The 13,428-nt window shown below is 38.7% G+C and overlaps 1 protein-coding gene across 1 annotated transcript; it reads left to right on the top strand.

The window, feature by feature from the left end:
- The first annotated feature begins 4,992 nt into the window (after positions 1–4,992).
- Positions 4,993–5,619, top strand: LOC141656732 (uncharacterized). The gene has a single exon (XM_074463750.1). It carries the CDS (start codon positions 4,993–4,995, stop codon positions 5,617–5,619), a length of 627 nt encoding a protein of 208 aa, XP_074319851.1.
- The last annotated feature ends 7,809 nt before the right edge of the window (positions 5,620–13,428 follow it).

The raw sequence follows: 13,428 nt of genomic DNA, 5'->3' as shown, positions 1-13,428 counted from the left end.
GCCAAGCTCTCCGAGGCCTAATGTTTCCATTGTAATGGGAAGGGGCATTATAGGAGGAGTTGTCCCAAATACTTGGAGGATCTCAAGGAAGGGCGTGTGACGCCTATTGGTATGATTTCCTCTCTCTATGTGATAGACATTAATTATGCTTGTACTTCCACTTGGGTACTTGATACCGGATGTGGCTCTCACCTTTGTAACCATTTGTAGGGTATAAGGGACGTACAAGCACTAGCAAAAGGTGATGTGGATCTCCGCATGGGCAATGGAGCTAGATTAGCCGCCGTTGCCGTAGGGACCTATGTGCTCCCTTTAGCTAGTTGGTTAGAGTTGTATTTAAATAAGTGTTATTTTGTACCAACTTTAACTAAGAACATCATCTCCATTTCCGCGTTAGACGCGGAAGGCTTTTGTTTTATGATCAAGGACAAGTGTTGTACTTTTTCTTATAATGATGTTGTTTATGGCAAGGCCATTTCAATTGGAGGCATTTATGTTTTAAATGATGTTAATGACGTTTATCATATGGAAACTAAAAAGCTCAAAAAGGGTGATCCAAACTAATCCTACCATTGGCATTGTCGTTTAGGCCACATAAACCAAAGACGCATTAAGAGACTTGCTTCATCAAAAGTGCTCAAACCATTTGGTTTCGAATCTTATGGTACATGCGAGTCTTGCCTTCTAGGCAAGATGACTCGTGCACCTTTTGCGGGAAAAGGGACACGAGCTAGTGAGGTTTTGGCTCTCATACACACGGATGTGTGTGGACCATTAACCATCACCGCTAGAGGAGGTTTTCACTACTTCATTACTTTTACTGATGACTTAAGTAGATATGGGTATGTCTACTTAATGAAGAACAAGAGTGAAGCCTTTGACAAGTTCAAAGAGTTTCAAAAAGAAGTAGTGAACCAATTAAATAAAAAGATAAAGACTCTACGGTCCGACCGTGGTGGTGAGTATCTAAATATTTAATTTGATTCACACCTAAAAGATTGTGGTATAGTATCACAATAGACTCCTCCTGGCACACCGCAATTAAATGGTGTGGCCGAAAGGAGAAACCGAACTTTACTTGATATGGTTCGGTCAATGATTAGTCTAACTGAGCTTCCTAGTTCATTTTGGGGTTTTGCCCTCTTGACTGCAGTATTTTCACTAAATAGAAGCCCGATTAAAGCGGCCGATAAGACTCCATATGAAATATGGACAGGGAAAGTCCCTCATTTGTCATTCATGCGTATTTGGGGTTGCGAAGCATACGTTAAGATCAAGTCTGACAATAAGCTTGCACCCAGGTCTGACAAATGTCTTTTTGTAGGATATCCAAGGGAAACATGTGTCTATTACTTCTACAATAAACACGAGAACAAAGTGTTTGTGGCTCGTGATGCTGTCTTTCTAGAAAAAGAGTTTATTTCTAGAAGACAGAGTGGGAGAAAATTTGAAGTTGAAGAAGTTCGAGAGCCACAAGCAGAGAATGAGGTAGAGGAGAACGTGGAGGATAGCATTCCTCTTCCTCTGAAACGGTAATTGTTCCTAGAATGTCAAGTAGGATTTCTAATCCACCTGACCGTTACCTTGGTAACATGGAAGAGGATGGTGTTTTGTTACTTTTTGAAAGTGATGAACCCACTACCTACAAGTATGAGAACCAAGTGTGGGACTTGGTGGATTTACCTGAGGGAGTGCGACCCCTTCAATGTAAATGGATATATAAAATTAAGCTCGGCGTGGATAAACATGTGGATGTTTACAAAGCTAGATTGGTGGCAAAGGATTTCACCCAAGTTCATGGTTTACACTTTGATGAAACCTTCGCTCCAGTCGCTATACTTAGGTCCATTAGGATAATTTTAGCGGTTGCGGCATTTCATGATTATGAGATTTGGCAAATGGATGTCAAAACCGCCTTCTTGAATGGGATTCTAGAAGAAGAGGTGTGCATGATACAACCTGAAGCTTTTGTGGATACATCTAACCCTAAGAAGGTGTGTAAGCTTAAAAAGTCCATCTATGGTCTTAAGCAAGCATCTAGGAGTTGGAATCATCGCTTTGATCATGTTATTAAACAATACGGTTTCACAAGAAGTGTGAAAGCACCGTATTTATACATGAAGTTTAGTGGGAGTAAGGTTGCATTCCTTGTCCTATATGTGGATGACATATTGCTCATTGGGAATGATATTCCATCGCCCACTTCCGTTAAGGAGTGGCTAGGGAAACACTTTCAAATGAAGGACTTGGGAGAAGCACAACGAATCTTATGTATCCGGATCTTTAGGGATAGGTCCAAAAGGATACTAGCATTGAGTGAAGAAGCTTATATTGACAAAGTTCTTGACCAGTTCAATATGAAAGACTCCAAGAGAGGATTTCTACCTATGGACCAAGGGATTACTTTGAGCAAGTCACAGTCTCCATCTACCCCTAAGGAAATTGAACACATGAAGACCGTCCCTTATGCTTCCGCTGTTGGGTCTATCATGTATGCTATGATTTGCACTCGCCCCGACATTGCGTATGCCTTGAGCATGACAAGTCGGTATCAAGCCAAGCCTGGTGAGAGTCACTGGATAGCCATAAAGAACATCCTTAAGTACTTGAGAAGGACTAAGGATTCGTTCTCAGTGGAGGAGAAACTGAGTTGCGTGTAAGAGGTTACACGGACGCAAGTTTCCAAACCGATCTAGATGACATGAAATCCCAATCCGGCTATGTGTTTATTCTCAATGGAGGAGCTGTTTGCTGGAAGAGCTTCAAGCAAAGTGTTACTGCGGATTCTACAACAGAGGCTGAGTACCTTGCAGTGTCAGAGGCTGCGAAGGAAGCTGTTTGGATTAGGCAATTCATGGAGGGGCTAGGAGTAGTCCATTCCGCCAAAGATCCTATCACTCTATTTTGTGTTAACAGTGGAGCTATTTTTCAAGCCAAAGAGCCTAAGTCTAGTAACAAATCTAGACACATTGAAAGGAAATACCATGTAATTAGAGATTATGTGGAAAGGAAGGAAATTGACATTTGTAAGGTTGGGACAGATGATAATATTGCTGATCCTTTAACCAAGCCTTTATCAAGGCTAAGCATGATGGTCATGTCGTCGCTATGGGATTGAGACGAGTACCACATTTTCTTTAGATTATGGATATGTAATAATTGGATAGTGTATCTTTTATTATATATATGATAATCACATTCATTGTTTTCGCATTCATTTCTTTTATGAATCTTTTATTTAGTGAGACTAAATTTTAATACCTTGTTTATCTGAATAAGTTGTGGAGACAATGTTGAACACTATTCAAGTGAATAAGATGAACATTGTATTTTGTCCCTAGTCACTTAATGAGGTGACGTCTCGGAGTGACTAGATTGTAAGTCGATTGATGGTTCTTCAACACCATAAGGTCATATGTGATGACTGGTCGATTACATAGGCAGAGTGTGTGACACTTTGCCGGACAATGACCATTTAGGGAGTCCCTAAGTTCTATTATAGACGCCTGGTCGTGGAGGGGATCTCTAAGATGTTCTAATGAGTCGATTCTTTTGACTGGAGACTATTATCTGAGCAGGTGCAGTTTTCGAGTGATTTTGGTTTTTGTCCTAGGTCGTGCCGTGAAAGGAGGCCAAAAGGGCATTTACTAGGTCATGGTGAGCTTTGTTGTGCAATAGGATAAATAGGGCATACAGGAATTGTCCACCCATGTCGGGTAACTATATCTCAAAGCCACTCGAGGAGTTAATGACTACAAATGCGTGGCCACGCTCGGAAGTAATCTGTAAGAGATTTTTCCGGTCAGGTAGTCACATTCCCAATTTAGAAAACCACTCGCGATGTGTTCATGTGCAAGTGCGACCTGAAAGACACCTTGCATTGAGTGGGAGATTAAAACGGACAAGAGAATTTGTAGCACACACCTTGTGTCGGACAAGTGGGAGATTGTTGGAGTTAGTGTCCTCCACAATAGTGCGTTAACATAATAAATCTCATTAATGCAATATCATAAGATATTTAATTATTTGATCCTCGTCAGTTGATTAACGTATATCGATAACGGTTGGCTGACTACAGTTTGACGTTATTGTCGTGAGACGGCGGTGATCAACTGACCCCTTTCGGTCACACCTAAAGGAACGAACCCCAATTGATAACTAATTAATTGTATGAGATACAATTTGTTTAGTCCCTTGATTTATAGACTATGAGGTTAGTCGATTATTTTTAGAGAGATTTTGAGTTGCGAACTCGAGGAGCGGTAGTTATTATTTAATTATGCGATAATTGAATAATAAGTTTTGGGAGACGGGTTTTAGTTAATTAACTGTTAATTTACTAAAATTATACTAATTGATTAATGTGATTAATATTAGTACGTAAATAATATGTGTAGTGGTACACGTATATTTACGGAGTGAATTGGATGAATTAATTATGGAAGTATTTAAACATGATACGATGTTTAAAATAATAATTACACGGATTTGTGCGACAAATATAAGAACCAACATGGACCCGTAAATGGTCAAGTGGACCGTGTAAAATAAGTGTAGTGGATGATTACTCAAATAATCATTTTACCTTATTTTGTATACTACCATAATTAATCTTATACAACATTTTGAATGTGTGGATAAAACCCAAAAAAAAAATTATGATAGAGAATCTGAAGAAAGAATGCTCTGAAAACTAGGGTATCGTCTTCGAAATCTGAGCGCAACCATGGCAGTTATTCACCAATCTGCTTCGAAAAATTTACAAAAATCTAAAAATACTCATGTTGCTGGCTCATCTTCAACAACTAAACAAAATAATAAGAAAGGTCCTTCTTCAGCTGATGCTACGAAAGAGAGAAATGTGAATGATATTACTGGTATAGCTCCTTATAACTTAGAAACGCTGGAAATTGATGACAATGATGAAGGTTGGCGTATTCAAGGAAAAAGAAAGCAACTTTGGCACCAATTGAGGAGGAGCCGGGGGATTTGATGCAGATTTTGGCAGAGGACGTTCAGGAGGAACTGGCTTACTGGAAATCCTCTGTCTACTGTTTCATTCTTGGGGCTAACCCTCCCTGGGATGTAGTGGAAGGCTTCATAAGACGCATATGGGCAAACTATCCTATTGATAAGGTATCGTTTTTACCTGATGGGATTTTTCTGGTGCGTTTTAAGAATGCTGCTGATAAAGAGGTAATTCTTAAGCAAGGACATTTTTTGTTTGATAATAAGCCTTTAATTGTGCGAAGTTGGCATGAAAATGTTGTCCTCACAATGGAGAATGTGATGAATGTTCCAGTCTGGGTTAAACTGTTAGACTTGCCTCTAAAATTCTGGGGTAAAAGCTTCCCTAAAATTGCTGGATTATTGGGTAAATTTCTTCGCTGTGACGCGGCTACTGAGGATAAGACCAGATTAGGGTTTGCTAGGGTCTTACTTGAAGTTCCCTTTGGTAAATCTTTGCCTGGGTCTGTGAAATTCCTGGATGAGGATAGTCACATTGTGAAGGTTTTAGTTGAATGTGAGTGGAAACCCGTAACTTGCACTATTTGTGGGGGCACTGGGCATGAAAGTGCTCAGTGCAGGAAGCCTGGAACAAAGAAGTCCAAGCCTTAACCACCATCTAAACAATGGGTTGCCAAAAAACCTGCTATGCCTATCCCTGTTGCCTCTAACCCATCTCCAGTGGTTGTGGTACCTACCCCTGTTAAGCCAGTTGAGACTCCAGTGGCCATTTCTACCTCTGGTGAAACTAACAAAACACCAGAGGAAGTGCAACATCGTCTTCAGGTCTCTTGGAACAAAAATGGCTCTTACAGACAGGTGAATACTCCTACTAGACCTGGTGTTACCTTGGGTATGCAAGAAATCATTAGAGCAGGCAAAAGTACTGCCAATTTCAGCCAGTATACATTTGTGGATGCATTGAATAATGCTACTCCTAAGGTTGGCATTGGCACAAAAGGTAGTGTGTTACTCCCCTCTGGGAGTAATGCATAGTTTTGGTTTCTGGAATGTTAGGGGGCTCAACAGTCTAACCAAACAAAAGCAAGTGAAATGGTTTCTTCATAATAATCAGGTTGGACTGTTTGGTCTCCTTGAGACAAAGGTAAAACCTTTGTCTCTAAATGCTTTTAGATCAAATATATGTGATGGTTGGTCTATTTCTACTAATACTTCTTGTCACCCTGGAGGAAGAGTCTGGGTTTTATGGAATCCACTTATTTTTCATGTTAACTTTCTTCATTACTCAGCACAACTTATTCATATGCAAGTTACTGAACTTAGTTCTCATTTTGTTTTCAATCACTCTATGATATATGTCTTTAATGATACTGTGGAAAGAAAATCCCTCTGCTCTACACTCTGTACCCTCTCTGATAGCATTAATATTCCCTGGATCTTGTGTGGATATTTCAATTCTGTTTTAAGCCCCACTGAGAGGTTAGGGGGGATGACTACTCTGGAAGAAATGGAAGATTTCCAGTCTTGTGTGGATTACTGTCATCTCATGGATAGTCCTGCAACTGGTTCCTTTTACACTTGGAACAACAAGCAAGAATTATCCACTAGAGTTTATTCCAGACTGGATAGAGTGCTTGTTAATCATAAATGGCTGGTTTATAGGGTGGATTCTTATGCTCACTTTCATAATGAAGGTTATTTTGATCACTCACCATGTATTATTCAAGACTCTCAACATGCTTTTGTGCGTAGGAAAAGTTTTAAATATTTCAGCATGTGGAGCTAAGTTGATGAATTCCTACCTTGTGTGCAACACCATTGGTCTAATCATTGGCAAGGTACCAAAATGTATGTTCTTATGAAAAAATTGAAGAGCCTTAAGCAGCCACTAAAGCAATTGAATAGTCAATTGTTTGCTGATATTGAGAATAGTGCTGCTCATGCCTGGAAGGTTATGGATGTTATTCAGTCTGATTTGAAGCTCAACCCATTGGATGCTACTCTTATTGAACAAGAAAGAACTACTACCAAAACTTATAGAGACCTGCAAGCTGCTTGTGATAGCTTCCTGTTGCAAAAATCTAAAGTTATCTGGGTTAATAATGGAGATGATAATACCAAATACTTTCACAGTGTGATTAGAGGAAGGTGCTCTAAGAATAAAATTTTTAGAATTGCAGATGTGGATGGTAACATTCACACTGAGGGTGATCAGATTCAGAATGCCTTTCTTAATTACTATACTCAGTTACTTGGGACTTCTACTGTCACTTCTTCTGTCTGTACTTCTATTGTGCAGCAGGGTAAGGTTTGCTCCCTGGATCACTGGAACATTTTACTTCAGCCTGTCACTCCAAAAGAAGTCAAGGATGCAATATTCTCTATTCATGGGCACAAAGCCCCAGGTCCTGATGGGTTCTCAAGTTCTTTTTATAAAGATGCCTGGGCCATTGTTGGGGATGAGGTATGCCAAGCTGTATTGGATTTTTTTCAAACTGAGAAATTGCTGCAACAGGTTAACCATACCTTTATTTCCCTGCTCCCCAAATGTGAATTACCTTTGAATGTGACACAGTTTAGGCCTATCTCGTGCTGCAATGTGATATATAAAGCCATTTCCAAGATTTTATGCACCAGACTGGCAGCCATCTTACCTGATATTATCAGTATCAACCAAGGTGGTTTTATTCAAAAGAGGAATATCATTGAAAACATACTCATTTGTCAAGACATTGTAAGATTATATAATAGGAAAACTGTGTCCCCTCATTGTCTTATGAAAATTGACCTAAAAAAGGCCTATGATTCTGTCAGTTGGGATTTCATTGAACAAATGTTAAATGCCTTGAATTTCCCTCCTAGATTTATTAATCTGGTTATGGTATGTGTGAGATCTGCATCTTACTCACTGGTTCTCAATGATGTTAACTTTGGTTACTTTAAAGGAGCTAAAGGGTTGAGGCAGGGGGACCCCATTTCCCCTCTCCTTTTCACCATCACCATGGAGTACCTTACTAGGGTTCTTTCTCATGTAACCAGTATTCTGCCTTTTAGATACCATCCTCTTTGTGGTCATCTCAAGTTCTCTCACATGATGTTTGCTGATGACCTGCTTATGTTCTCTAAAGGTGATATTAAATCCATTATGATCTTGCTTAGGGCCTTTGCCACCTTTTCTGCAACCACTGGATTGCAAATGAATTCAATGAAGTCCAATATTTACTTTAATGGGGTTCATCATTCAGTTAGAGCTGATATTCTCCAAGTTTCTGGTTTCACTGAGGGTACTTTCCCATTTAAGTACTTGGGTGTGCCAATCACCTTTGGAAGGCTCTCTGTCAAGCATTGCTCAGTCCTAATTGATTCTGTTACTGCTAGAATAAGGGGGTTTGGTGCCAAGAAGTTATCCTATTCTGGCAGATTAATCCTTGTTAATTCAGTCCTTACTTCTCTTTATGGTTACTGGGCTACTATTTTTGTGCTACCTAAAGGAGTTCTGAGAAGAATTGATGCTCTGTGTAGGAACTACCTTTGGGATGGAAATACTGAGTATATAAGATCTCCTATGGTCAGTTGGGAGAAAGTTTGCACCCCTAGAGTTGATTTGTGCTTGTTATGTGGAGCTGCTGTTGAAACTCATGTCCACCTCTTTCAGCAATGCCATTATACTTATCTTTTATTGCAGAATTTGAAGGCTAAATTGAACTTGACTCTACCATCTGCAAATCTGTTAGTTTGGATTTACAGAAAACCATGGTCAAGTGTAAAGAAGAAAGTTGCACTAGCCTGGGTGAAAGACATTTTCTATGAAGTTTGGATCCAAAGAAATAGGGTGAGGATTGAAGGAAGTATTATGCATCCTAAACATGTCATGGATAAGCTTGGTGCCTTGATGAAATTTAGATCTTTTTCTTGGCAAAAATGTAAACTTAGTTTGAATGAGGAGACTTGGCTCAATTCGATCAACAATGGTTGAATGTCCTTGTCTCCCAAAATTGTACCGTTGTGGTAGTTTGTAATTGTTTGTTTCATTCTTAATGAGAAGCTTACTTTTTACCAAAAAAAACATTTTGAATGTGATGTAAGATAAAAATATAAGACAAAATTGTCCACTACCACACTCCACCCACCCGCCACTTTCCCCCTATATACTCCATCTATTGTTCACATTTTTACACTACCTTACTTCAACACTCTACATACTTGCATGTGAACATTATTTCTCCATCTCTCTATAATAATAATTCATCACTACTAAGTTGTTAGTATACACAAATAATATTACTAAGATTAGTTAGTATTATTATTAATAATCAAGGGATCAATATTAACAAGTTCTAGTTCATACTTGTTATTAATTTTTGGGTTAGTTCTTGGGTGCAACAAGAAGGAGATCTTCTATTTTGAAGATTTGAAAGGAGGATCTTCCATTGGTATAAGCTCAAGAACAAGTTAGTTAGGTGAACTAGTTTATGCCCTTTTTACTACAAATTTAACGTAAGGAAATTGTTCTTTCCTTTTATGCTTTCATATTAGCATGCATGTTACATAGATCACTTAATTGATAATTTATGAGATAAATTAATTTTATTAGAGAGTCTAATATGGATAAATTTCAAGTGGTACCATTATGATACATGGAGTTTAGTGGGAGCTAAAGTGAGTTTCTTAGTCTAAATATGTGCTTGACATATTAGTGACTAGAAATGTAGCTAATGTGATGTTTCTTAGTCTAAATATGTGTTTGACATATTAGTGACTAGAAATATTCTCGGGTGAATATTTGAGAGTAGCATGGCGCATCTTAAACATCCGGATCTAATGAGATAGATCTCCATGGATATTCGCATTTTAGTCAAGAGACTTATGTGATAAGATTCTTGAGTCGTTCAAGTTGTTGAACAATTAATATGATCTCTTGTGCTTCCGCTGCAGGATCTATTAAATATGCTAAAAGCTTTTCTCGTCGGGACTTATCATATTGAGAATATGAGAAGTCATTACCAATAATTTTCTAGTGAGTGTCACTAGATGATTATCAAGAGCATCCTTGAGTACTTGAGAAGTACTGAGGATTTACTCTTGATTTGGAGGAATATATGAATTTTGTGTAAAAGGATTACGGAAACATTCCTATGCTTATAAGACGTTATGAGCCTCGTTAAGGAATGGTTAGCATGTAAGAGTGTTATGTGCATAAAGAATAATATGTATAAGAAGTTATACATGTATAAAGAAGATATGTATGAGGAGTCATACATAAGATGTCATATGAAGAATGTGTATGTATAAGTGTTATACGTACAAATCATGAACGAAAAGCTAAGTACATTACAGCATCCGATGTTGTAAAAGAGATAGTTGAGAACCGGAATTTAATGGAACTAGAGTAGTTCCGTTAGCCGAATATAGTCTCCCGAGAGACTGTGAAAACAGTGGGAGTGTTTGACTGGCTTTAGAACCAGAGTCTAAAAACTTGTTTAGACGTGTACTTAGAAAGGCTCTATGTGATGAAAAGATTGCATAGAACAAAGGAAAATTGCAATGGAAATTAGAGTGATGTAACTGTTGCTAATCCTCTAACCAAAGCCGTTGGCATAAGGTAGACATGATGGTTATGTCATCTCAATGTGATTGAGCAGTATACCTTAATTGCTAAAGATCGTTATGTAAATATTGGATAGTGTATTGATATTTACATAAGTGATGATCGCATTCATTGTTAGAGTTTCTTTAAGAACTCAATTATTCAGTTTGACTGAAAACATTGAATACCTTGTGTATCTGAATAAGTTGTGGAGACAATGTTGAACACTATTCAAGTGAGTAAGATAAACATTGTATTTTGTCCCTAGTCACTTAATGAGGTGACGTCTCGGAGTGACTAGATTGTAAGTCGATTGATGGTTCTTCAACACCATAAGGTCATATGTGATGACTGGTCGATTACATAGGCAGAGTGTGTGACACTTTGCCGGACAATGACCATTTAGGGAGTCCCTAAGTTCTATTATAGACGCCTGGTCGTGGAGGGGATCTCTAAGATGTTCTAATGAGTCGATTCTTTTGACTGGAGACTATTATCTGAGCAGGTGCAGTTTTCGAGTGATTTTGGTTTTTGTCCTAGGTCGTGCCGTGAAAGGAGGCCAAAAGGGCATTTACTAGGTCATGGTGAGCTTTGTTGTGCAATAGGATAAATAGGGCATACAGGAATTGTCCACCCATGTCGGGTAACTATATCTCAAAGCCACTCGAGGAGTTAATGACTACAAATGCGTGGCCACGCTCGGAAGTAATCTGTAAGAGATTTTTCCGGTCAGGTAGTCACATTCCCAATTTAGAAAACCACTCGCGATGTGTTCATGTGCAAGTGCGACCTGAAAGACACCTTGCATTGAGTGGGAGATTAAAACGGACAAGAGAATTTGTAGCACACACCTTGTGTCGGACAAGTGGGAGATTGTTGGAGTTAGTGTCCTCCACAATAGTGCGTTAACATAATAAATCTCATTAATGCAATATCATAAGATATTTAATTATTTGATCCTCGTCAGTTGATTAACGTATATCGATAACGGTTGGCTGACTACAGTTTGACGTTATTGTCGTGAGACGGCGGTGATCAACTGACCCCTTTCGGTCACACCTAAAGGAACGAACCCCAATTGATAACTAATTAATTGTATGAGATACAATTTGTTTAGTCCCTTGATTTATAGACTATGAGGTTAGTCGATTATTTTTAGAGAGATTTTGAGTTGCGAACTCGAGGAGCGGTAGTTATTATTTAATTATGCGATAATTGAATAATAAGTTTTGGGAGACGGGTTTTAGTTAATTAACTGTTAATTTACTAAAATTATACTAATTGATTAATGTGATTAATATTAGTACGTAAATAATATGTGTAGTGGTACACGTATATTTACGGAGTGAATTGGATGAATTAATTATGGAAGTATTTAAACATGATACGATGTTTAAAATAATAATTACACGGATTTGTGCGACAAATATAAGAACCAACATGGACCCGTAAATGGTCAAGTGGACCGTGTAAAATAAGTGTAGTGGATGATTACTCAAATAATCATTTTACCTTATTTTGTATACTACCATAATTAATCTTATACAACATTTTGAATGTGTGGATAAAACCCAAAAAAAAAATTATGATAGAGAATCTGAAGAAAGAATGCTCTGAAAACTAGGGTATCGTCTTCGAAATCTGAGCGCAACCATGGCAGTTATTCACCAATCTGCTTCGAAAAATTTACAAAAATCTAAAAATACTCATGTTGCTGGCTCATCTTCAACAACTAAACAAAATAATAAGAAAGGTCCTTCTTCAGCTGATGCTACGAAAGAGAGAAATGTGAATGATATTACTGGTATAGCTCCTTATAACTTAGAAACGCTGGAAATTGATGACAATGATGAAGGTTGGCGTATTCAAGGAAAAAGAAAGCAACTTTGGCACCAATTGAGGAGGAGCCGGGGGATTTGATGCAGATTTTGGCAGAGGACGTTCAGGAGGAACTGGCTTACTGGAAATCCTCTGTCTACTGTTTCATTCTTGGGGCTAACCCTCCCTGGGATGTAGTGGAAGGCTTCATAAGACGCATATGGGCAAACTATCCTATTGATAAGGTATCGTTTTTACCTGATGGGATTTTTCTGGTGCGTTTTAAGAATGCTGCTGATAAAGAGGTAATTCTTAAGCAAGGACATTTTTTGTTTGATAATAAGCCTTTAATTGTGCGAAGTTGGCATGAAAATGTTGTCCTCACAATGGAGAATGTGATGAATGTTCCAGTCTGGGTTAAACTGTTAGACTTGCCTCTAAAATTCTGGGGTAAAAGCTTCCCTAAAATTGCTGGATTATTGGGTAAATTTCTTCGCTGTGACGCGGCTAACTGAGGATAAGACCAGATTAGGGTTTGCTAGGGTCTTACTTGAAGTTCCCTTTGGTAAATCTTTGCCTGGGTCTGTGAAATTCCTGGATGAGGATAGTCACATTGTGAAGGTTTTAGTTGAATGTGAGTGGAAACCCGTAACTTGCACTATTTGTGGGGCACTTTGGGCATGAAAGTGCTCGGTGCGGAAGGAAGCCCTGGAACAAAGAAGTCCAAGCCTTAACCACCATCTAAACAATGGGTTGCCAAAAAACCTGCTATGCCTATCCCTGTTGCCTCTAACCCATCTCCAGTGGTTGTGGTACCTACCCCTGTTAAGCCAGTTGAGACTCCAGTGGCCATTTCTACCTCTGGTGAAACTAACAAAACACCAGAGGAAGTGCAACATCGTCTTCAGGTCTCTTGGAACAAAAATGGCTCTTACAGACAGGTGAATACTCCTACTAGACCTGGTGTTACCTTGGGTATGCAAGAAATCATTAGAGCAGGCAAAAAATACACGCCAATTTCAGCCAAGATATACATTTGTGGATGCATTGAATAA

The sequence above is a fragment of the Silene latifolia genome, chromosome 1 (assembly GCF_048544455.1).
Source record: "Silene latifolia isolate original U9 population chromosome 1, ASM4854445v1, whole genome shotgun sequence".
NCBI lineage: Eukaryota > Viridiplantae > Streptophyta > Magnoliopsida > Caryophyllales > Caryophyllaceae > Silene > Silene latifolia.
The sequence above is the reverse complement of the archived record's forward strand: the minus strand, read 5'-3'. Positions and strand labels throughout refer to the sequence as shown.

Excerpts from the sequence above, each read along its gene's own strand:
- LOC141656732 (XM_074463750.1), top strand. The coding sequence starts at position 4,993 with ATGCAGATTTTGGCAGAGGACGTTCAGGAGGAACTGGCTTACTGGAAA.